A 24085-nucleotide genomic window follows, 5' to 3' on the forward strand; every position below is an offset into this window, starting at 1 on the left:
AATGGGGGGAGACATATCGTCCCTTAATCGAGTTTAACAACCATTCTTGACTAAATCACATCACCCAGGGAGATGATCTCATTACAGTTTCAAACATACAGTATTGAATGGAGATTATTCTACCTTTATGAAATGGGATTTATATTAAAACATGGCTTTTATTAGGGGGCATATTTCCTTTCAAACCAGCACACCAAGAGAAAGAGAACCAATAAACACACCCTCACCAAATAGAAATCGAAACCTCCCCTTAACTCTTGTCCCTCCCCCCATTATTTACATCTGCTATTGCTGTGGTAGTGCTGATGGTTTCCTGTTGAACATAGCTCATAGCCTGCAATAGCAGTTTTCCCCCTATACCCTGGATTTAAACACTCTTTGTACAAGAATCATATGTTTGAAGTAATTCTTGCAAGAACTAATTTGTATTTCTAGTGTTAATTGGTGGGACACGTGGGTCTATACAACCCCTTTCAATCGTGTTCATCTTCAGTATATGCTAATATTACTTATAGACCCACTAGAGAACCACCTTCACTCCTATCTATTCACTTACATTGGAGTTCAACCTCATTAGCTAATGGTTCACCCATCTCCAGCTTCTATGTATCTCTAAGTTGCCTATATTCTGCATAATAAGCTTCTGATTATACCTTTATGCTGGTCATAAAAGTGGACTCATACAGAATCTGTCCTTTTGTGTCTGGCTAATTTCACTCTGCATTATGTCCTCAAGGCTCATCCATCTTGTCATGTGCTTCAGAATGTCATTTTGTCTTACTGCTGCATAATATTCCATCATATATATATATATATATATATATATATATATATATACACACCACATTTTATTGATCCACTCATCTGTTGATGGGCATTTGGTTTGTTTCCATCTCTTGGTGATTGTGACTAATGCTGCTATAAACATCAGTGTGCAAATGTCTGTGTCGTTGCTTTCAGCTCTTCTGGCTATATACCAAGTAGTGCTATTGCTGGGTCATAGGGCAACTTGATATTTAGTTTCTTAAGGAACCGCCAGACTTCCATAGTGGCTGCTACATTATACATTCCCAACGGCAGTGCATAAGTGTCCCAGTTTCCCCACATTCTCTCCAACATTTAGTTTCCTGTTTGTTTAATAGCAGCCATTCTTGTAGGTATGAGTTGGTATCTCATTGTAGTCTTGATCTGCATTTCCCTTGTAGCCAAAGAAAATGAGTATCTCTTCATGTGCTTTTGAACCATCTGTATTTGTTCTTCAGAAAAATGCCTATTCACATCTTTAGCCCATTTTATAACTGGGTTGTTTGTTCTATTGTTGTTGAATTGTATGATTTCTTTGTATATACAGGAAACCAAACCTTTGTCTGATATGTGATTTCCAAATATTTTCTCCCATTAAGTTGGCTGCCTTTTCACCTTTTTGACAAAGTCTTTTGAAGTGCAGAAGCATTGATTTTGAGGAGTTCCCATTATCTATTTCTTCTTTTGTTGCTTGTGCTTTGGGTGTAAAGTTTAGGAAGCTATCCTCCTCCTACTAGGTCTTGAAGATGTTTCCCTACATTTTCTTCTAGAAGCTTTAGGGTTCTAGTTCTTGTGTTTAGGTATTTGATCCATTTTGAGTTAATTTTAGTGTAGGGTGTAAGATAGGGTTCCTCCTTCATCTTTTTACCTATTGTATCCAGTTCTTTCATGCCTAATTATTGAAAAAGGCTATTTTGTCTCAGTACAGAGGATCTGTGGCCTTGTTAAAAATCAGTTGACCATAGAGTTGGTGGTCTATTTCTGTACTCTCAATTCAATTCCATTTGGTCAATGCTTCTATCTTTCTGCCAGTACTGTGCTGTTTTGCCCACTGTGGCTTTATAATAGGTTTTAAAGTCATGGAGTGTTAATCCTCCCACTTCATTCTTCTTTTTTAGGATGTTTTTAGCTATTCAGGGTCTCTTTCCCTTCCGGATGAATTTGGCAATTAGCTTTTCCAAATCTTCAAAGTAGGTTGCTGGAATTTTGATTGGTACTGTGCTGAATCTATAGATCAATTTGGGGAGAATTGACATTTTATTTATATTTAGCCTTCCTATCCATGAACAGGGAGTGTCTTTCCACCTATTTAGATCTCCTTTGATTTCTTTTAGCAATGTTATGTAGTTTTCTGTGTACAAGTCCTTCATGTCCCTAGTTAAGTTCATTCCTAAGTACTTGATTCTTTTAGTTGCTATCTTGAATGGAATATTATCCTTAACTGACTCCTCAGCTAGGTCTTTGCTTGTGTATAGAAATGTTACTGATTTTTGCACATTAATTTTATATCCTGCCACCTTGCTAAATTTGTGTAGTAGCTCAAGTAGCTTTGCTGTAGATTTCTCAGAATCTTCCAAGTATAATATCATATCATCTGCAAATAATGAGAGTTTTAGTTCTTCCTTTCCAATTTGGATGCCTTTTATTTCTTTGTCCTACCTGATTGCTCTAGGTAGAACTTCCAGCACAATGTTGAATTATAGTGGTGACAGTGGGCACCCTTGTCTTGTTCCTGATCTTAGGGGGGAAGCTTTCAGTCTCTCTCCATTGAGTATGATGTTGGCTATCCATTTTTCATATATTCCCTTTACCATATTGAAGTAGTTACCTTTAATTCCTATCTTTTGGAGTGTTATTATCACAAAAGGATACTGAATTTTGTTGACTGCTTTTTCAGTGCCAATCAAGATGATCATGTCATTTTTCCCTTTCGATTTGTTAATGTGCTATGTTACACTGATTGATTTTCTTGTGTTGAATCATCCTTGCATTCCTGGTATAAACCCCACTTGGTCATGGTGTATAATTCTTTTAATGTGTTGTTGGATTTGATTTGCTAATATTTTATTGAGAATTTTTGCATCTATGTACATTAGGGAGATTGGCCTGTAGTTTTTCTTTCTTATAGCATCTTTATCTGATTTTGGTATTAAAATGATCTTAGCTTCATAAAATGAGTTAGGTAGAGTTTCTTTTTCCACAATTTTTTGGAAAAATTTGAGCAGGATTGGTATTAGTTCTATTTGGAATGTTCGTGTGCTGGTTTGGAAGGATGTATGTCCCCTAGAAAAGCCATGTTTTAATCAAAATCCCATTTCATAAAGGTAGAATAATCCCTATTCACTACTGTATGTTTGAAACTGTAATCAGATCATCTCCCTGGATGATGTGATTTAGTCAAGAGTGATTGTTAAACTGGATTAGGTGACAACATGTCTCCACCCATTTGGGCAGGTCTTGATTGGAAGTGAAGGTGGAAGTTCAAGCTCCCCCATGGTCTCCACTGACACTGCGGGTGTCTGTGTGCATGTGGGGAGTGATCTTGTTACCACTGAGCAGTGGTAAAAGTCCTGACCATTAACTAGATCCCCTCTGATTCCACCCGAGAGTAGGGAGCAGGTGCTCATTACCACAGGGTGAGTATAGAAGTCCAGGCTCCCCACATGGTCTTCACTGATATGATGGCTTGTAGAAGGCCTTGTTAATTCCCAATGGGGATGAAAGCAGTGGCTCCCCACTGGGCCTTCCTCAGAACCACCCTTTGGTGGAGGGGAATTGAGAGTTAGGATTATATCCTGGCAATGGAAGTCAAGGCTTTCCATTTGGCCTTTGCTGGCAGTGATGGCGATGGGAACATATTGTTTTGTGTATGGTGTTTTGCTGGTAAAAAACAGTTATAGTCTAAAAGTGTTCTTTCTCGCCAGGCTTTCCTTTTTTTCTGGTCTTTTGGCTAAAGAGAGCTGGCTTTTCTTTGCACTTTATTTGCTTGCTTCTGTTGGTGCTTCTGGGTTGTAGATTCTCTAGTACCCATTCTGGGATATATGAAACAAAGAAAAACCCAAAACACACTGGTGTGTCATTGTGTGGGTCCTGAGTTCCCTAGCAACCCTGCTTCTTCTCTCCATCTTTCAGTCTTCTTATGTTCATTTTACAGATAATGTCCAGGGGGTTCAGTTATACTAAAGTGAGAGAAATAGGAAAAAGTACATCCTCTCTATCTTTCCACTAGCAGAACTCCCTCAGTGAATATTTTTGAATGATTAATAAAGGAAGGAATAAATTGAAGGAACCTTTTAAGATGCTTCCTCAGTCTCTAGCTTAGGTTATGTACTGTGGCTGAACTAATCAGCGTTTAGTGAATTTTGGAGTAAAGGCCCAGATTAACAATAGTGTTTTGCTTTTCGTTGCCATAGAATTATGTATGTACCTCCCTTCACATTGTGATGAAGCAAGATTTGGATATTCCTGAGACCCTGGGCCATCATACTACCCAATTACACTTCACATCCCACTTCAATTTCTAATATGAATGGATACAAATTTTATAGGGACTCTGACCAGCTGACCTTTATGAATTAACTGTTTTGCTGATCCATTTATCTTTTCTAAAATCTTTTAAAGTAGGATTTAACTTGAAAATTATAAGATTAGCAAATGATTTGTATTTCTTCCTTTTTCTATTTTTTTTTTTTTTTTTTTTTTTTGCATGGGCAGGCACTGGGAATTGAACTCAGGTCTCTGGCATGGCAGGCAGGAAGTCTGCCTGCCAAGCCACCGTGGCCTGTCCTTTCCTTTCTCTTTTTTTTTAAGAGAAAATTTAGAAGGCATTTCATTGCATAGATTCCATAGTGCATCTAGGTCTCTTCTGCTCTTTTTTGTACACTTTAGCTTTGTATAGATTATAATTATTCCACTGCACTATTGATTAACTAGTGGATTTCTCATACACAGCTATGCTATATATGTGTGTGCTCTAGTATGGTAGTATTTGAAACATAGTTCCCTCACTCTACAATACTTTCTATTATAAGAAGAACTTTTTTTTAATTGGAAAAGTTGTAGGTTTACAGAAAAATCATGAATAAAATACAGAGTCCCCATATACCACCCTATTAACACCTTATATTACTGTGGCACATTTGTTACAATTCATGGAAGAACATTTTTATAATTCTTTTATTAACTATAGTGCATCATTTACAAAAGCGTCCACTGTTTGTCACACAGTCCTGTGCTTTTTTCCAAAAAATTTATTTATTCTAGTAACATGTAGGCAACCTATAATTTCCTCCTTCAACCAACACTTTAATATCAGCTTTTAAAGGGGGAAAAGAAAATGAGTGTCAAAAGTACTTAGGGGGTGGGCCACAATGGCTCAGCAGGCAAGAACGCTTGCCTGGAATGCCAGAGGACCTGGGTTCGATTCCCGGTGCCTGCCCACGTATTAAAAAAAAAAAAAAAAAGTACTTAGGGACTTTTAGAACACACCCTAATTTAAATAACATAAAAAGCTATTTTACGGAGCATGTCTTAGCATGTCACTTTCAGTGATGCCAAGAAGCAGGCTGCAGTCAGCCATGCCTCTAGCTCTTGAAGCCATTGCTACATAACTGGGCACAACACACTCACCAGTTAATAAGGTGAGCCCTTGATATACAAAACCTTATCTGTAAAAATAGCATTTAGCAGCCCTGGACTGCTTTTAATACAACCCTGTTTCTATCAAACCCTAAGCTCTTAACTCCACTCTTCTCTGGTCTTTTGAATTTGATATTTATATTTGATCTCCCTGTTGTTTGGCACTTTATTTCTTTTAATAGGCTTTCATTATTTTATTTAATCAATTATTCCATTCAAACATGATTACTGCATGCCTACCCTGTACAGATACTATACAGATCCCGACAGTATGACAGTGGAGCTGCAGAACAAAGCTAGGGACTGGAGAATCCATAGGCCTGCAATGTTATTGGATCTTCTTAATGTTATATTATCATAGGTCTTAGTGCCCCTATTTCTCTTGATTGTTTTTCTTTTTTTGTCCCATATTTCTCCTTTTCCTTCTGCTTTTTGTGTTTAGTTCAAACAGGGCATAGCTGTTACATTAACTTCCATCCAATGACACTGCTTCTTTCATCTGGGGAGAGAATAAATGAGCTGTTTACATCTCTGATTTCAATCAGGTCATGATTTTGGCACCATTGCCCTGACCAGAGCTTCACAACTGTTCCAGGTGATTCCAAGGTGCCAGATGACTAAGACCACAAAGCACCCGTGCTGGGTCAGGTGTGCCTGTCATCTGGTGTAGCTACCTACATCAGGTTTACCATACTGGTTTGCTTGTTTTTTTAATGTAACTCAGATGGGCAACTTTTATAAACAGCACCCTGTAAAACAGTACATGTGAATTTATCCTGCACAGTGGCACTTTTTAATCTTTTCCGAAACTTGGTAGAATCTTAGTTTCTCAAAGCAATCTTTCCTTCCTTCTTTCCTAATTTCCTTTCCTCCTCCTAAAATCATTCCTACAATCACTCAGCAGTGTGTTAAGATTTCAGAATTTATCTTCAAACTGTGCATATAGGATTTTACCCAAGGCTATTTTATCTCATTTCTTCTTCAGATAAACAATAAAAGAACTTGCCAGATTGGATTACTCTAAAGAGGAGAGTGGGGGTGAGATAGGGTAAAGTATGATGGAAGGAGAATGAAAGGGGTATAATCTGGGCCATCCTGAAGGCAAGGGAATGAATCAAATTAAAGATGTTCAAAGTGAAAAAGAATAATTATTATGATTTATTATACTATCACTATATTGACTTCAGAAAATTTACATTTTTTTACAAAATATAATTCAAACTATATTAGTCTACTTAACTCATCAAGAAACTGGGAAGTAAAGTTATGATTCTGACTTAATATCTCTAATAGCAACAAGATACTATTCTAAAGGTTAAGAAAGAGCCACACAGAAGAGCACTGTTTTAAAAGGCCTTTTCTGAATTTAAATCTGCATTTGTTCTTTGAAAATATGACTTTAATGACAGGTATGAAGAATTTGGTAGCAGCACCTAGATTTTTAGAAAGCATTTGACAAAATTCTTTGACTGGAAACAATGACTAAGTTATAAGTCACAGGAAAAAATGTAGACTAAATGATTCAGTAGAGAAAAGTGAAATGTTCAGTTAAGGATGATGAACACACATTTTGCTCCCTTTGTTTCATGTGGCCATGCTGAGCCCTCAGGGGGTTGAAGCTGTAGTGTGGTTTGTGGGTAGATTTCTTGGAAGCGCTAACAGATTTCTCAGTTAGAAGAGCAGAGGTTGGGAGAAAGATTGGGCTCTGGAACAGTTTCTGGAATTTCAAAAACAGCATAATTTCAGGAATATGGGAAAATTCACCAGAGTCACATCCACAGAATGACTGATTGTAAAAGAGTTAATATAGGAATCAAGAAATAATGTTACACATTTGTAATTTGTGATTACACTGTCACAAATTGTAATACAATGATTGCCAAAGCTAAAAGTCTCAGTAGAGACAATAAATAACAAAGTGATCATTGCTTAAATAAAAATGAGAAAAACCAAGTCCTCCGGAGTGTAGAGCAAAAAAAGACAACAATGGAAATTATAAGAACAAAAAAAGACATGGGAGTTCTAGGAGGTGGGAGAGAAATAACATAGTGAAGAATTATTAATCAAAGTAATAAATTAATAATAAAATTCCACTGAATTGAAGAGATTCAATCTTTAGAGTAAAAGTGCTCACCACATGCTGTACAGCACCATTGATAAAGAATCCATACCTAGAAGGTTAGCTTCATAAATTTCTAAATTCCAACGATAAAAGAAAAATCCTACAAGCCTCTAGACATTAAAAAAAAGGAACCTGAGAACAAGAAAATAAGACTGGCATTATACTTTGCACCTCAATGCTAAATGCTTCAAGACAATGGAGGTGATGTTACGGTTCCTATATGAGAGTAAAAATGAGGCATTCTGGACATGTAAGAATTTAGGGAGAATATCATCCATTTTTATGAATTTTTAATGAAAATATTAATTAAGGCAATACTTCAGTCCGACTAAAATGAATCCAAATTTTTTTAAAAAAATCAATAAAGAGGGATATTTTGTATTCAAATTACAATAATGAATAACAATAATGAGCAATGCAATCAGTAAAACTTATGGTTGTTAAAAAAGGATTCTTAAAATACAAGGGAATAATATAACAATTAATAACATCAGTAACTAGAAATCCAGATTACTGTTCTAGGGGGTGGGATAAGGGAATAGGGAAGCCAAGGCATATTACTAAAGGTCAAATATTATTAGGGGTTGAGGGAGGTACCAAAGATACAATTAAAATTCAGGATGCCAAAGAAGAAATTTTAAAAAAGAAAAAATTAAACACATTAAGATAATAATCTATAAAACAGGATATAGAACTACCAAGAGAGAAGAACAAAGAAAACCAGATCAGACTAGTAAAAGCTGGAAAAGCAAAAAGGGTAAAAAACAATGTATTAATGACAAAATCTTTTTAATGTCAAAGACTCTCCAACTGAGTTTTTTTAAATCTAGCCATATGCTATGTATAAGAGATACATCTAATAAGGTATTCTAGTTTGCTATCTGCCAGAATGTGATATACCAGAAATGCAACGGCTTTTAAAAAGGGAATTATTAAGTTGCAAATTTACAGTTCTAAGCCCATGATAATATCCAAATTGAAGCAAGGCTATAGAAATGTCCAATCTAAGGCATCCAAGAAAAGACACCTTGGTTCAAGAAGGCAGATAAAGTTCCCAGTTTCTCTCTCAATGGGTAAAGGCACCTGGCCAACATGGTGACATCTGCTAGCTTTTTCTCCAGGCTTCTGTTTCATGAAGCTTCCCCAGGGGTATTTTCCTTCTTCCTCTCCAAAGGTCTCTGGCTGGGTAGGCTCTCGTAGTCCTTGCGGCTCTGCTGCTCTCTCCAAAATGTTTCCTCTTTTAAAGGTTCCAGTAAACTAACCAAGACTCACCTGGAGTGGGTGGAGTCACATCTCCCTCTAATCAAAGGTTAATACCCATAATTGGATGAGTCACATCTCTGTGGAGAAAATCTAATCAAGTTTCCAACCTACAGTCCTGAATAGGAATTAAAAGGAATTCCTGCCTCCACAAGATGGATCAGGATTAAAACATGATTTTTCTAGGGTACATAATCCTTTCAAACCAGCACAGAAGGTATAAAAAAGGTTGAAGAGCAGGAGAGAATAAAGATATTCTAGACTAAAGTAAATAAAAGGAAAGCAGGATGCCAATATTCACATCAGGCAAAGTAGGATTCAAACAAACCATTAACTTTTATCTGTGAGATATTTCATATAATAAACCAAGAAGATATTATATCCATGAACCTTGACACACTGAGCAACAAAACACTGAAATATATATTTTAAAAACTGTTAGAAATATGAGAAGAACTGGACAAATCCCCAACCATAGTGAAGATCTTTCTTAAAATTTTAGAGGTCAAATAGACAAATAACTAAGGTGACAGACAATAAAATAATAATTGAAAAGCTTTATTATATATGTATAACTTTTTAGACTTTTTACTCAACCAACAGAAAATAAACAGTTTTTTCAAATAGCCAAAGAGCATTTACAAAGGTTCAAGTATACATGATGCTACATGGATGAACCTCAAAAGACACCATGCTGAGTGAAATAAGTCAGGCACAAAGGGACAGGTATTATATGATTCAACTTACATGAAATAACTAGAATATGCCAACTCAGAGGCAGAAAGTAAAGTGCAGATTACCAAGGGTGGGGAGCAGGGGGGAATGAAGAGTTAATGCCTTTTGAGTGTAGGGTTTCTGTTTAGGGTGATGGGAAAGTTCTGGTAATGGATGGTGGTGAGGGTTCTGCAATATTGTGAATGATTAATCCCATTGAATGGTATGCTTGGAAATGGCTGAAATGGGCAAGTTTTATATTGTATATGTGTTTTGACAATTTAAAAAAAAAGGAAGAGTTTAATTAAAGAGACAAATAAAGCTCTATGGTTCTGTACTAAATTCTAAGTTCTTTAAGGACAGGTCTATTTATTAATAGTCTTTATATGAACCATAGGGTTGTGCCTAGCATATATTTAGTACTCAATACTTTTTTCCAGAAGAATGAATGAAGAGAAGCAGCAGTCTCCACAGGCTTGAATTTGCAGGAGTGAAGTGATAGCTGGTACCCAACCTTAGGTCCAAGGCCATCAATCTGTACCCTAGCTCTTAGTGCCATCACTATATCAGTGACCCACCACCTACTCACTCCAGAACCCTAACCTTAACCTGGCTAAGAATATTAGGTAGACTGCTGCCCACGTGCCATTATCGTCTATTTCCAGGATAGGAAGGAATGCAGAGATTGGTGCCTTCTGCACTAATGAGCTGTGTATTCTCAGATAAGTTCCTTCTTTCTTTCTCTCTCTCTTTCTAGGTTCTCTTTCTGAACCTCACTGTGGCAGAGTATGTAGTAAGGACTTTAATCCAGCCCAAAGAAAGGTCTGGCTTTTGCCTTGGCTCCTTGGGCCAAACTTGATAGGTTATACTAATGAGGTGACTTGTGGTGGATACTTGATAGTTTATGCTAATGAGATGACTCAGGGTGGGGCCAACCACACTGGTGGCCTCAGGTTGGAGGCCAACCCTGCCAGAACCAACCATGTAATGACAGGGTTGGGACTTTGAGCCATATGGTAGCCTGCTCTCAGCCTGACTTCTAGGGAAGGGAGGAGACCAGAGATTGGGTTCAATCACGTGGGCAATGATCATTCATCATGCCTGTATAATGGAACCCCAATAAAAACTCTGGACACTGAAATTTAGGTAAACTTCCCTGGTTGGCAGTACTCTCACAACTTCACATCCCCGAGGATGACCAAAGCTTTGGCTTTTGGAACTCTCCCAGACTACTTTGGTCCTATGTGTTTCTTCCTTTAGTTGGTTCTTATTTGTATCCTTTTGCTATCATAAAACTATAATCATAACTGTTGTGCTTTCAATAAAGTGTGTCTTTCTAGTGAATTATCAAACCTAAGGGAGTCCATGGGGACCTCTAAATTTGTGGCCAGCTGGTCTGAAGCGAGAATGGTCTTGAGGACCCCTGAGTTTGTGACTGGTATATGAAGTAAGGGTGGTCTTGTGGGCACTGTTCCCTTTAGTGATGCCTGGCACTTCCAGGTCATACTCCTAAAGTGAATATTAATATGCTCTCCCCTCGCCCTAACCCCTTCCCTCTGGCAGGAACACAGCCACAGTGGTAGGAGCCGAAGCAGTCACTTGGGCCCAGAGATAGAAATCACTTCGTGAGGTTGGCAGAGCTGCCCTACCAGCCCTGGTCTGCTTATCTCTGGATTATTATATGAGTCAGAAACAAACTTCATTCTTATTAAGCCATTGTATTATTTTCAGGTCTCTTTGTTACAAGACTTTAGACTATATACTAATTAATATACTCAGTTTTCTTAGTTGTAAAATGAGAATAATATTTAGCAGGGCTGTTGTATGGAGGATTATGAAGTAGGAGTTAAAAAAGCGATAGCTATTTTTATCCGGACTTTTTTAGTTTTACTTCTTCCTGATGTCAAGGCCATGGTTTGAGTAGAAAAACTGACGGTGAGACACCTGGAGTGGTTTGACCACAACCAGGTCAGTCACAGTCAAGAGTAGGAACTATGGTAATCCTGCCAGTGAAACAGCAGGAAGAGGAACCTTTGTAGTGCTGGTGGCAGGAAGAGGATGGGGATAGATATTTCTGAAAAGGATTTTGATTGAATTTCTAGGATATAGAATGCTATACAAATTGCAAACTCTATTCCTTACCTCCCCATGAAACTTTTGATAAAATACCCAGCTCTTATTGCTGTTTCGTAGAGTTGTATTTATTCTGGAACTTGTGGTGAAGTGCTGAGTTCAGCCTGAAGGGCAAGAATGGAGGAAGCGAGAATGCAAGAAAGGAATAAGCTGGCCATGAGCTGTTGCAGTGTGAGAATCCAAGACTGCACAAAGGCTGCAAGGTTGGTTCCCCTGGGTGTGTGCATCTATCCCATGAAGCCACTGGACAAAGTCACTGAAAGTTGGAAAATGGCGATCGTCTTTGGACACCTCTGGTGTACAATATACAGAGTCAAAATTCAAAAGACTCATGCTGGGCAGGCCACTGTGGCTCACCAGGCAGAGTTCTCGACTGCCATGCCAGAGACCTGAGTTTGATTCCTGGTGCCTACCCATGCAAAAAAAGATTCATGCCATAGATTCTTAATTACAGTCTCTTGAAATTCCCCCCACCCTCTTCACCAAAAATAATTGGCACATCTTTCTATTAATATGAAATTTCAAAACTCATGCATAGTCCATGATTTTTGACAAAGTAAAATACCAACTTATTAAACAGATTTGCAGCACTTACCCCGTAGTATTAGGAGCCTTGTTCTCCATGTCAAGAAGCTGTTGCATCTGGTTTATGGTTCTTAATTTTTAATCTGCTGGAGAGAAAAATGATCTAGATTCCTAAAATGCTTACAATTATGAATGTATAAAACATAAAAATTTTGCTTTTAGCAAACTATTTAATGTTAGTTTCTCTGAGATAGTAGTAACTCTTGGTTCTACAAAATGAAGAAACGGGCTTATTTGGGGGGGGAGGGAGGAGTGCTCCTTTGTATTTATGACATAGGCTTAGTGATGAGTTGAAATATGTGGTACTGACTGAAATTGGCATTCGTTCCCTATTTGTTGGACAACAGCTAGATACCAGGTGCTTTGCAGAGTGCTCAGTACATGGGGATGAGTAAACTGGAATTCTTACTCAAAGGAATTCCAGCTAGATTTTCTCAAACTTTCCTTTCCTGTGAATCCCCTAAATGGCATGCCTTTATTTGAGTAAATTCTTTCTCTGGCCATTTCTGGGGTCTGTTAACATAAACATACCAAGAGTTAAGGACAGAAGCCTGAAGAACTTTCTAAAAATACAAATCTTACAGTTCCTTAATGGTTCTATGGGCACTGGCTCACTCTCTTGACAAAATGAGCTTATGTACTTGCCTAACACAAGATAGTATTTCCCCCAGCAACAGTTTTATTTTATAATTAGTATATGAAGATAAATGGACAAAGTATTGAAAAAGAATTCAACTCCGAATTACTGAATAAAAGTCAATGAAAGCGCATTTATGGTTGTAGAAAGAGGAGGAGGAAGATCCCGGGATTCATGCCACCCAAATCAGAGGAATTTAAGGGAGATCCTACAGTTGTGGGTGAAGAGGAGGGGCGAAAAGCAGGGGCGGTGAATGAAAACTTGAGCAGCAAGAACGGATGAATAAACAGTTTCGTCAGTTCTCAAATCCCTCACTTTCACGTCAGGGAAACGGAGGCACAAATTAAGTGACTTGCCTAAGGCCACACAATTAGAACCTACACTTCAAAGTCCTTGCATCCCGGGCTCTTTCCCACCCGCCGCGTGCACAGTCTCCCCCAGCCTCCTGGGGTAACCCCTGCCTCTAGGATTGCGGGTGCCAGCCCGGCCGACGCGAGAGGGACCGGGGTGAGGTGGGCAGGGGAGGCCCGGGGCCCTGTTACCTGTCTGTGCCGCGCCGCGCCGGCCGCGCCTGCCCGGGAGGTCTGAGGCCCCGGGAGCAGGAACGCGGGGAGCCCTCCCGCCCGCCCGAGGGGCCCTGCGCCCGCCGCGCGCTCCCGCCGCCCCGGCCCGCCAGCCGCGCGGCCTCTCCCGCTCCGCCTGCCGCGCCTCCTGGTTGTCATGGGGACGCGGGCCGAACTCGCCGCCGCCGCGGTAGAGGGCAGGGGCGGCGGGGCGCTGCGGCGCCGGCTGACTCGCTGGAGGTGGCGGCGGGACGGCCCGGCCAGCAGCCTCTTCACCCCAAGCGAGCGCGGCCTGGCTGTCCCGCAGTTAGGCGTGTGGTGCCTGCTCACTAGTCAGAGGGCTCCCCGATACAGGCTGGGTCCCTTCCTGCCTGTGGCTCCAGTGCCTAGCCCGCTACCCGACGCCCAACACAGGCCCCATAAAGGTTTGTCGAATGACTGAAGGAATGAAATAATGAAGGAACAAAGGGTAAATGGCTGGGGGTTCCATATTCAGGTGACTTCACCACCCCCCCGGTTCCCAGCCTCTTCTCCCCAAGTTTGAAACAGGATGAAAAATAAACTGGGTACTTTTCCTTTCTATTCGCCAGTGTCTTCCAGCTGGGAAGGGCTGGATTTCTTTAAATGCACAGCTCAGTCCACCGCCACTTCTGTCGCCCTAACAGCAGCATTTGTGCCTGTCTTTCCCATACAACTGGGTCTGTAATTTAGGCAGAGCCGATAGTATTGTCTTCCTTTTAGGTATGAAGAAATAATTCTCAAGTGAGGGAACTAGAACGGAACCCGGGGTGGCTGATTCCAAATTCTTTTCTTTTCTCCACCAAATTCCAGGAATAATTGATGACAGCAGCCCTGTCCTACCGCCCTGATTTCACAGAATGTCGGGAAGGGCTATATGTTTATTATATATTATAGGTCATATTTTTATAAATTATATTGCTTTCTTGAGGGAATTATTTTTAAGCACTTGAATTTTGTGTTTGAAAATATTCTTGCATCTATTTTAGGAACAGAATTCCTTCCTAATACATCGAGTTGATTAGCTTCTAATTCTTAAAATCTTTTATTTGTACTCCTCTTCATAACATTAACATTAATTTGCTACTTTAATATGGCTATCAACTTAATATAGACTCATCCCTCCATCCAGGTTCCATTTAAATTTCATGAAACCATTTGCTATTTCTTGACAAATTGAGTCTCTTAGATGAATTGTATAAAGTAACACAGGTTATTAGTTATAATAGGTGTTTCATAGAGCTATTCATATTATTGAATGAAGAGAGTGATCATTTCATCATAACTTGAAATTTTCCATTATTCTGAAAGCCTTGGCCATGTTGGTCCTTCCTCTTTACACTGAATGCTTTGATGTAGGTTTCCTGACTTTAGAAAGGGAAAAAGAACTTGGAAAAAAATGTAAGTAAGTTCCAGGATACCCAAGGTAACTCAAGCTTGTATAGCTCTTTACCATTGGTAAGTACTTTCACATTCAGTATTTCTTTAGATGCTCAGAAATTCTTGTTTGTGAAGCTGAGTGTAGCAACGATTATTAATAGCAACTCCAGGTTCGAGATCTCCAAGATGATACATCTAATTCAAGTACAGCTAAGATATGAGTGTAGGGCATCTTACTCCAAATCCAGAGCTCTTCAAATTCTGCCTAAAAGCCCTAAGTATAGCAGTCAGGATTTTGCATAGGTACCTGAAGAGGTATTTAAAGCCATAATTTCACAAGAAAGAATGCCTATGTCTGGGCTTGTAAGACATAAGTATGTGAGAGGACACATACTCTGATAGATTTTAGGAAAATGGAAAAAAAAGAATAGGAGTTTTCCGTTCAATTCAAATAAGATTAAGACTTTCATTTCAAGATGAGCATTAAGGCTAAAAATGCAAAGACCTGCCCCTTCTCCAGTAAGGAGTGTTTGCGATGATTTGAATTCACCCTGATATATTCCTGTTAATAGATCCTTTCAGGTGAGCTGTTTTGAAAAGGGATGAGCACAGGGGGAAGGCCCTGAATCTACAGGAGGGAAAGAGTGTGATCAGGATGAACAGGTACCTAAAAGGAGCTGGTGAATGATGCAAGGGAGCCCAGTCCTGAAAGAGAATTAAAGGATACAACAGTGTGATAAGATATAAAATATAACCAGAAATACTCAAAAGAGAGTATAGGAGGCATAAATGATTGATGGAAACAGGATGATCTGTGGAAGAAAATCTAAGGGACCAAATAAATAATAATCATAATGAATTGAATGAATCGAATCTTGAAAACTGAAAAACCTTTATTAACAAAAATAGTGTTGTGGAAAATTTTATAATAGCAATATAGAAAACAAGCATGCTACTTTAACATATGCATGTTTAAATAAACTAACATGTATCCACTGGAAATAGTATAGAATGATTAAAATGAAATTCTGTCTTTGCATCAAAAAAGCAAATATTTATTTTATATTATTTTCAAAAGTTGGTTCAAACATTTATATGCATTATAATAAAAGCTAAGTAAAATCCTATTTATAGAAATATTTTAGAAAAATTTTAACATCATAATAATCAAATAATCATAGAATTGGAAGAAACCATAGAGGGGAACCAGTTCAAACTCTTCATTTTCTGTAAAGAAACTCAGACCTAAAGAGGTAAAATTATCTGATAGTCATGTTTTTAGTTACTAGGCTGAAACACAGGATGTTTTTCTGATAATACTGAGCCACTTCTATAAATGGAAGAAGGTTTAAGGAATTTTTTGTAGACGCTTCAATACTTATTCTAGTTGAGAAAATAATTCGGAAAGAGGAGATTTAGTGCTTAGAATCAAGGTCATTCTAGAGCAGTGCTGTTCAATAGAAATATAATATGAGCCACTTGTGATTTTAAATATTCTAGTAACCACATTAAAATGAGTAAAAAGAAACAGGTGAAACTATCATTAATAATATATTTTATTATTATATCTAAGATAACATTTTGACATATTATCCATACGAAATAGTAAAAATGAGACATTTCACCTTTTTGTATTAAGTTTTCAAAACCTGATATGTAGTTCACACTTACAACACAATCAGTTCATACAAGCCATATTTCAAGTACTCAGTAGCCACGTGTGATTGGTGGTCACCCTATCGGATAGTGCTACCTTAGAATATGGGTATCTGGTCAATGTGCTGAAGCCCTTTGTTAAGCGTGAAAGGTCATGCAATAAGACAGAGACTGAATTGTTTGATTGTAATTTGAGAGGTACCATGAAAGACTCTTGCTGCAAAATCTTGATGAATTGGCTCTGGTTGGGTTAGGAATTCAACATAAATGGGGCCTTTCCGACCAATCAGGGTGACACCTTTCACTGCGTCATGCCTGGTCACCGTCCTGCCAAACCTTCCTGGTACGGCTGCTTCTCTAAAGAGAATCTAGACCAGGTTGGGAGGGCCCTCTCTCTTAAACTTGGCTGATCAGGGATCCAGGTGCCAAGGGGTGCGCGTCCTCCTGATGGGTATTAGGAGCATCAGTTCTCATTTTGAGATCAGAAAACAAAACTATATTCTTTAGAAAACATCTTTCATGATTTTTTTTTTCTCCCTGTAAGTTCCTTCTTACTAATGCTTAGTGTTTTAGCACTGTGGTTTTTGAAATCTCATCCTCTCTTGGCTAGCTAAGGAAAATCAAGGGAGAGGGGGATTTTGTACAGTTCTGAGTTAAAGTTTTATGGATAAAATAGCTTATTTCCTAGCAGTAGCAATCCCTAAACGAAAGACCCTCGGGGGGGGAGGGTCTCCTTCTCTGGGCTGGAGCCCATGCCAGGTACCTCTATAGCACTCTACCTGTATCTCTGTATCATGCTCTCAAAATGATTTAAGTTGGTTTTGATTGTCGTTTTTGACTGTAGGAAACTGTCAGCTTTTCTCATTAAGACCCCCTGGCTGCTTGAATAGAGAGATCCATGTCCTCAAGCAAGAGAGAATTTACTCTAAGAATACTACTTCTTTAGATTAGTCTTTTCCTTACCCCTTAGATTAGGGTGGGCACACCTACCAAACTCCCTTACAGTGTCCTGAACTTCTCCTTTTGTAGCATTTGTTACACTTTTGTAATGAATTAGTTTGTAAAAACGTTCATTTAATAATCTCTCTTCCCTGGTAGACTATAAGCTCCATATGGGATAAGACTGATCTTTTTGCTGTTGTATTTCCCAGGACTTAGCACAGTGTCTAGAGTGGTCATACTCTATAAGAATTTGCTAGAAAGAATGAATGATTGATATGGATGTGAACTGTAAGTGGGAAATGCCAGGGATCAAAGCAGCTGTGGGACCAGGCTATATTCTCCCTGTCCTGGATGCCATGGAGACTTGATACAAGTCAGCTTCTCTCTGACTCTATTTTTTAAAACCAAATACCTTCTTCTACTCTTCTATGTACTCGATTTCAGCCCTTTCATAACTTTGGTCTGATTTGGTTTTGGTTTGTCATAACACTAATACTACATCATAGCATTCTTTTATTTTTTCTCTATGGCTAACCAGTGACTTCTTTTTGTGTGTCTTAGTTGACATTCTTTTTTTAAAATATTTTTTATTGAGAAATATTCATACATATACAGTCCATACATGGTATACAATCAAGGGCTGACAATATGATCACATAGTTGTGTATTCATCACCAGGATCATTTTTAGAACATTTGCATCATTCCAGGAAAATAAATAAAAAGAAAAAAGAAAAATTTCATACATCCCATACTCCTTTTCCCTTCCTTGCATTGACCTCTAGTATTTCAATCTACCTATTTTTTTTAACCCTTTATCTCTCCTATTATTTATTTATTTTTATCCTTACTTTTTTTACTCATCTGTCCACGCCCTGGATACAAGGAGCATCGGACACAAGGTTTTCACAATCACACAGTCACATTGTAAAGCTATATCATTATACAATCATCTTCAAGAATCAAGGCTACTGAAATATAGCTCAGCAATTTCAGGTACTTTCCTCTAGTCACTCCAATACACCATAAACTAAAAAGCAATATCTATATAATGCATAAGAATAACCTCCAGAATAATCTCGACTCTGTTTGAAATCTCTTAGCCACTGATATTTTATTTTGTCTCATTTTTCTCTTCCCCCTTTTGGTAAAGAAGGCTTTCTCAATCCCATGATGCTGGGTCCTGGCTCATCCTGGGAGGTCTGTTCCACGTTACTAGGGAGATTTACAACCCTTGAGACATGTCCTATGGGGGGTGGGGGGTGGGCAGTGAGTTCACCTGCTGAGTTGGCTTAGAGAAGGAGGCCACATCTGAGTGACAAAATGATTCTCTGGGGTGACTATTAGGCATAATGATAAGTAGGCTTAACTTCTCCTTTACAGGAGCAAGCTTCATTTGGGTGAACCCCAAGAACGAGGGCTCAGCCTATTGATTTGGTTGTTCTTCTAGTTTGCTAGCTGCCAGAATGCAAAATACCAGAACAGAATGGCTTTTAAAAAGGGGAGTTTAATAAGTTGCTAGTTTATAGTTCTAAGGCCAAGAAAATGTCCCAATTAAAACAATTCTATAGAAATGTCCAATCCAAGACATCTATCCAGGGAAAGATACCTTGGTTCAAGAAGGCTGATGAAGTTCAGGGTTTCTCTCTCAAGTGAGAAGGCACATGGCAAACATAGTCAGAAGCTTCTCTCTCAGCTGGAAGGGCACATGGCAAACACAGCATCATCTGCTAGCTTTCTCCCCTGGCTTCCAGTTTCATGATGCTCCCCAGGAGGCATTTTCCTTCATCATCTCCAAAAGGCTGCTGGCTTGTGGACTCTCTGCTTCGTGGTGCTGCAGCATTCTCTGCACTCTCCAAATCACCTTCATTCTCCAAAATGTTTCCTCTTTTATAAGACTCCAGAAACTTATCAAGACCCACCCAAATGGGTGGAGACATGTCATCACCTGATCCAGTTTAACAACCACTCTTGATTAAATCACATCTCCAGGGAAATGATCTGATTACAGTTTCAAACATACAGTATTGAATAGGGACTGTTCTACCTTTATGAAATGGGACTTCGATTAAAACATGGCTTTTCTAGGGTGCATACGTCCTTTCAAACCAGCATTGTTGTCCACACTGCTTGCGAGAATATCAAGAATTTCCCAATGGGGAACTTAAATATTTCTTCCATTCTCCCCAGTCCCCCAAGGGGGCTTTGCAAATACTTTTTTATTCTCTGCCTAAATTACTCTGAGATATATTGGGAGATCACACTAACCTGGACAAACCAACAAGATCTCACACCTTATGCAAGACTACATGTATTTATGGTGTTCATTAGTTGACATTCTTAATTCATCCGAGCGTAGTAGTCTCTGGTGTGGATATGGATTGGTTGACTTAGATCAGGTGCATATCACTGTTAAATGCAGCTGCATTTAACAGGACCAGTTTATATACCCAACATTAATAATATTTAGCATATAGTAGGTTTACAAAAATATGATTATCAATCTAGGAATTGGGAAATCTGACTCTGTGTCTACTTGAATTGTGATGAACTGATTGCTAAGTGCTCACCTGGAGACACAGATAATCCCTGTACAAATTCCAGGGGTTCTACCTCTGCGATTCTAAAGCAGTGTAACTGAAACAGTGTCTAAAAATCTGTATTTTTTGCTTAGATTTTGCAGTTCAAATCTAAGCTCTTCAGAGAATTAATAGTCATAGTAATGTATTGATCTAAGTAAAATTTCAACATAATATTGCATGTAGAGGATGAAGGGATGACAAGAATGTATGTACATTTAAACTTAAATCCTCATCTTCCGCTGTGGGAAGTCAAGGGATAATGAGTAAAACTGAAGCGTGCACGCACACACACACACACACACACACACACTCACACTGTATTTACAAATAGAGAACCATATATGGAGGAAAATTTTTTTTTAAATCGGTTAAAATTGTTTTAAGTTATCGTCCATGAGAAGGGGAAATGGAAAGGTTGTCTTATATATCTTGCAGAACTAGGTTATTTTTTTAAACTTTGAACTCTTCAAATATATAAACTTGATGAAAATTAACTCTTAAAAATGTTCAGAGTTAATGGGGTATAGGTAAAATATTCCAAGATGCCATTGCTTATCTGAGGGGTTTAGCCATTTGTATTTGAATATTAAGACTCTGTTGCCAATAATGGCAACCCTCCCACTGAAGACAATAGAAAAAGCTTGATGAAATGTTGAAAATAAAAACTTCTTAAAATATCAAAGAGCTAATATGATAGTGAAAAAATATTGGGTCAAAATCTAGAAGACAATAACCTAGAGAAGTGAGCCCAGCAGCTCATACTGCTTTTGCCCTGAGAGCATTTGATGCTCTGGAAGAAATAGTTGCAAAACTTAGTGGGAGTTTTAGCCCCCCAATGAAGCAAAAGGGACAAAAGACAAAGCCCAGGCTCACTGAAGGGTTTGGATTTGGATTGGCTCACAGTGGAAGTCAATTCTGTCTAAAATCTGTGACCCCAAAGGGTTTTGCCCTCAGGAAAATGGTGAATTGAAAGTAGACCAGTATGCTCACTGACTTGCAGCCCAGCTTTGGATCATTTAGGTGATTCAGGATCACCTCAGCCTTTGAATTGGAATAAGGTGGTTCTGGACTGGTAGATTAAGACATTTGGAAGAAGTGAACAAAATTTTTTTCTGCTACAGATAAAATAATTCTAGGTCTCAAATTATTCCTAGAAATTAGTATCTCAAAACAGTGACCAGATCATAATCAAGTATAATCCAGGAAAAGGAAACAAAACACCATCAGGGAAAACCAGTAGAAACAATAAACCATAAAAACAAAACCAGAAAATCTTCAGATATTGGACTCAGACAAAGATTATTTTAAAATATGGCTATTATGCATAAAGAAATAAGGTTGAAAAAATCTACAGGGAACACTAAATATAAAATAACAGCATACTTGAAAAGGAACTAAATAGAAATTCTAGAACTAAAGTGAATGATAATCAAAATTAAGAATACAACAGATACATCAGTGTATTTGACACAGGTGAGAGAACATTTTTTAGCAGGAAAATAGATCATAAGAAAATATCCTGATTGTAGGGAAAAGACAAAATAGTGGAAAATATTTTAATATGAAGGCTTTACAACTTCAGTACATATTAATAGAATTGCTTGTTGCTGTGAAGATAAAAATAGAAAATGTATTTGAGATTTCCTAGTACTTGTCCATACATATAGTAGGCACTTCAAACATATTTGTTAAATTTGAAATTTTTTATTAAAAAAATCATTTGATTGTTTTGCAAATCTGTCATTTCTTTTGATTTCCATCTTCTGCCAAAATTTTCATGCTGTCTTTTAAATTCTGTAAACATTTAGCCATTTTCTGTTTTATGTTTTATGATTCCAGTTTCTGAAATCTTTTTACTCTATTACTGCTAGTTCTTAATCACTTGTCTCATTTTCTTGTGGGTTTTATGCTTTTTCACTGTGACATCCTTTTTGTCAGGAGATTTATTTCTGGGACATCTTTGAGGCCGGGATTAAGGATAAGAGTTACCTGGGACATAACTAACTCAAACCCCTTTACATTAAATTCTTCATAGAAGGTTTTTCAGATGACACAGTTGTATGAATACATGGAAAATAAGTGTAAGGATCAGTTATGATATAAATTTCCAGAAAAGAATTTTTTTCTGACTTATCTTGACTTAGGTAAAATGGACCTCAGGTAAGTCAAGATAGCCATATTTTGTGCTTGTCCATTTTTGTTCAGGAAAAAAATGTCTCTTATTTCCTTTTAAAATAATTTTTATGTTTTAGAAAGGTGTTAGACTTACAGAAAAATTGTAAAGATAGTACAGAGATTTCCCATATACCCCACTTCCAGTGCCCCTTGACAATAATATCTTACATTGATATGGTACATTTGTTTCCATTACTAAACCAATATTGATATTCGTTGTTAACCAAAATTCCATGCTTTACTAAGATATCCTCAGTTTTACTCCATGTTATTGTTTTGATGCAAGAGCCCCTTTAAGACATCACATTCCATTTAGTCATCATGTCTCCTTAGGCTCCTCTTGGCTATGACAGTTTCTCAGACTTTCCTTGTTTTTGATGATCTTGACAGTTTGAGGAGTATAGGGTAGGTATTTTGTCAAATGTATCTCAATTGGAATTTGTCTGCTGTTCTTCTCATGATTAGCCTAGGATCATGGGTTTTGGGGAGGAAGACTGCAGTGGTAAAGTGCCATTTTTATTACAGCACATCTAGGATATACTGTCTGCATGATTTGTGACTGTTGAGGTTGACCTTGATAATTTGGTTGAGATGACTTGTTTGTCAAGTTTCTCCATTGCGAAGTTACTCTTTTTTTCCTCCTTTTCATACTATTCTTTAGATGGAAGTCATTATGTACAGCCCACACTTAAGGAGTAGGGAATTATTCTCCACTTCCTTGAGACAGAAGTATGTGCATAAATTATTTGGAATTCTTCTGCAGGGAGAATTTGTCTCAGGCAGAAAAATGTCCATGCCTATTTATTTATTCAATCATTTATTTATATCAATATGGACCCTGGATATTGTATGCTTTTGGTTATAATACAAAACTGCTTTATTTGGATTTTTCTTGCTCAAATTGTTCCAACTTTGGCCATTGAGAGCTCTTTCAGTTGGTTCCTGTCCCTTTGACATGCCCGCGTCATTGTGGTGTTTTTTGTTGTTGTAGTTTTTAAGCACACTTCCTTACTTTGTGGCACTAGAAGAAGCTCTGGGCTCATCTTGCATATTCCCTGCTCCAGTCCTATAATCAGCTATTTCTCCAAGGAGCCCTGGTTCCCTGTATTGAAGAACACTATTCGAAACCAAGATCTGGGTGCTAGGTGTGCTTATTTCTTCTGGATGTCATTGCTTCTAGGCCCTCTCTGCTGACTCTCGAACATACAAATATCAATAAATAGTTCTCTATTTAACCTACTCTATCTATAGTAAGCTAAACAGGAGTTCATTCTGCTATCTCCAACTCTAATCCAAAGCTACATGGATAATTTTAGCCTCCTCCTCTCGCTTATCTGTGTATTCCAACTCCAACAGTGAAAAACTGGCTCTTATTATCCACCATCCAGTTACTTAATCATCCACTTCCAACACACAGGTATTGTTAACCTGTACCCCACTGACAAGAACTTTATCAACAAGAGTTCAGTTCTTATTTAGATTCACTTTTGTCTTTAGTCTTACAGAATCCATTCATTTTCAAAGTTAGTTAGAAAAGCACATTTTTCTGCCACCCCCTTCAGTGAGGTTGTTTGATACTATTTGTAATCCAATTAGATTGTTTTGTCATATTCTATATTCCATCTTGGGATCCTTATCCCCTAACTGATTTTCTTATATTTGCGTAAGGTTCATCATTTGTGCCTTATTTATTTTTATAGTGAAGCCTTTTTTGGGTCCCAGTTTTATGGAAAATTCAACACAGGAATCATCACCTGGGTTGGTCCGGGGCTTTATACCCTATTTCCCTTTTGCATTAGCCCACAAAATGCAAGCAGAAAAACTCAGGGCAGAAACTACTATTAGTGTTCATTCCCTATCAGTCAGGGTTCTCCAGA

The 24085-nt window shown here is 38.1% G+C and overlaps 1 protein-coding gene and 1 long non-coding RNA gene across 7 annotated transcripts in view; one reads left to right on the forward strand and one right to left on the reverse strand.

Moving 5' to 3' along the window:
• Positions 1–12381, forward strand: part of LOC143644368 (uncharacterized) — a 66944-nt gene extending 54563 nt beyond the window's left edge. For both annotated transcript variants that reach the window (XR_013156650.1, XR_013156651.1), the window contains one exon: positions 11732–12381. This is a non-coding gene — a long non-coding RNA (uncharacterized LOC143644368). The remainder of the gene's footprint in view (positions 1–11731) is intronic.
• The window catches only part of DEUP1 (deuterosome assembly protein 1), a 107966-nt gene extending 93753 nt beyond the window's left edge, over positions 1–14213 (reverse strand). For 2 of the 5 annotated variants that reach the window (XM_077113283.1, XM_077113287.1), the window contains exons 1-2: positions 13436–13532; positions 12267–12339 (exon numbers count right to left, since the gene is read on the reverse strand). In XM_077113283.1, coding sequence (XP_076969398.1) covers positions 12267–12313 — 47 coding nt within the window. In that variant the 5' untranslated portion in view covers positions 12314–12339; positions 13436–13532. Of the gene's footprint in view, positions 1–12266; positions 12343–13435; positions 13533–14026 lie in introns of those variants that run through there. The other 3 variants (XM_077113286.1, XM_077113285.1, XM_077113284.1) reach the window with 3 other exon arrangements.
• Positions 14214–24085: the final 9872 nt, after the last annotated feature.

The sequence above is a fragment of the Tamandua tetradactyla genome, chromosome 8, assembly GCF_023851605.1.
Source record: "Tamandua tetradactyla isolate mTamTet1 chromosome 8, mTamTet1.pri, whole genome shotgun sequence".
Lineage (NCBI taxonomy): Eukaryota > Metazoa > Chordata > Mammalia > Pilosa > Myrmecophagidae > Tamandua > Tamandua tetradactyla.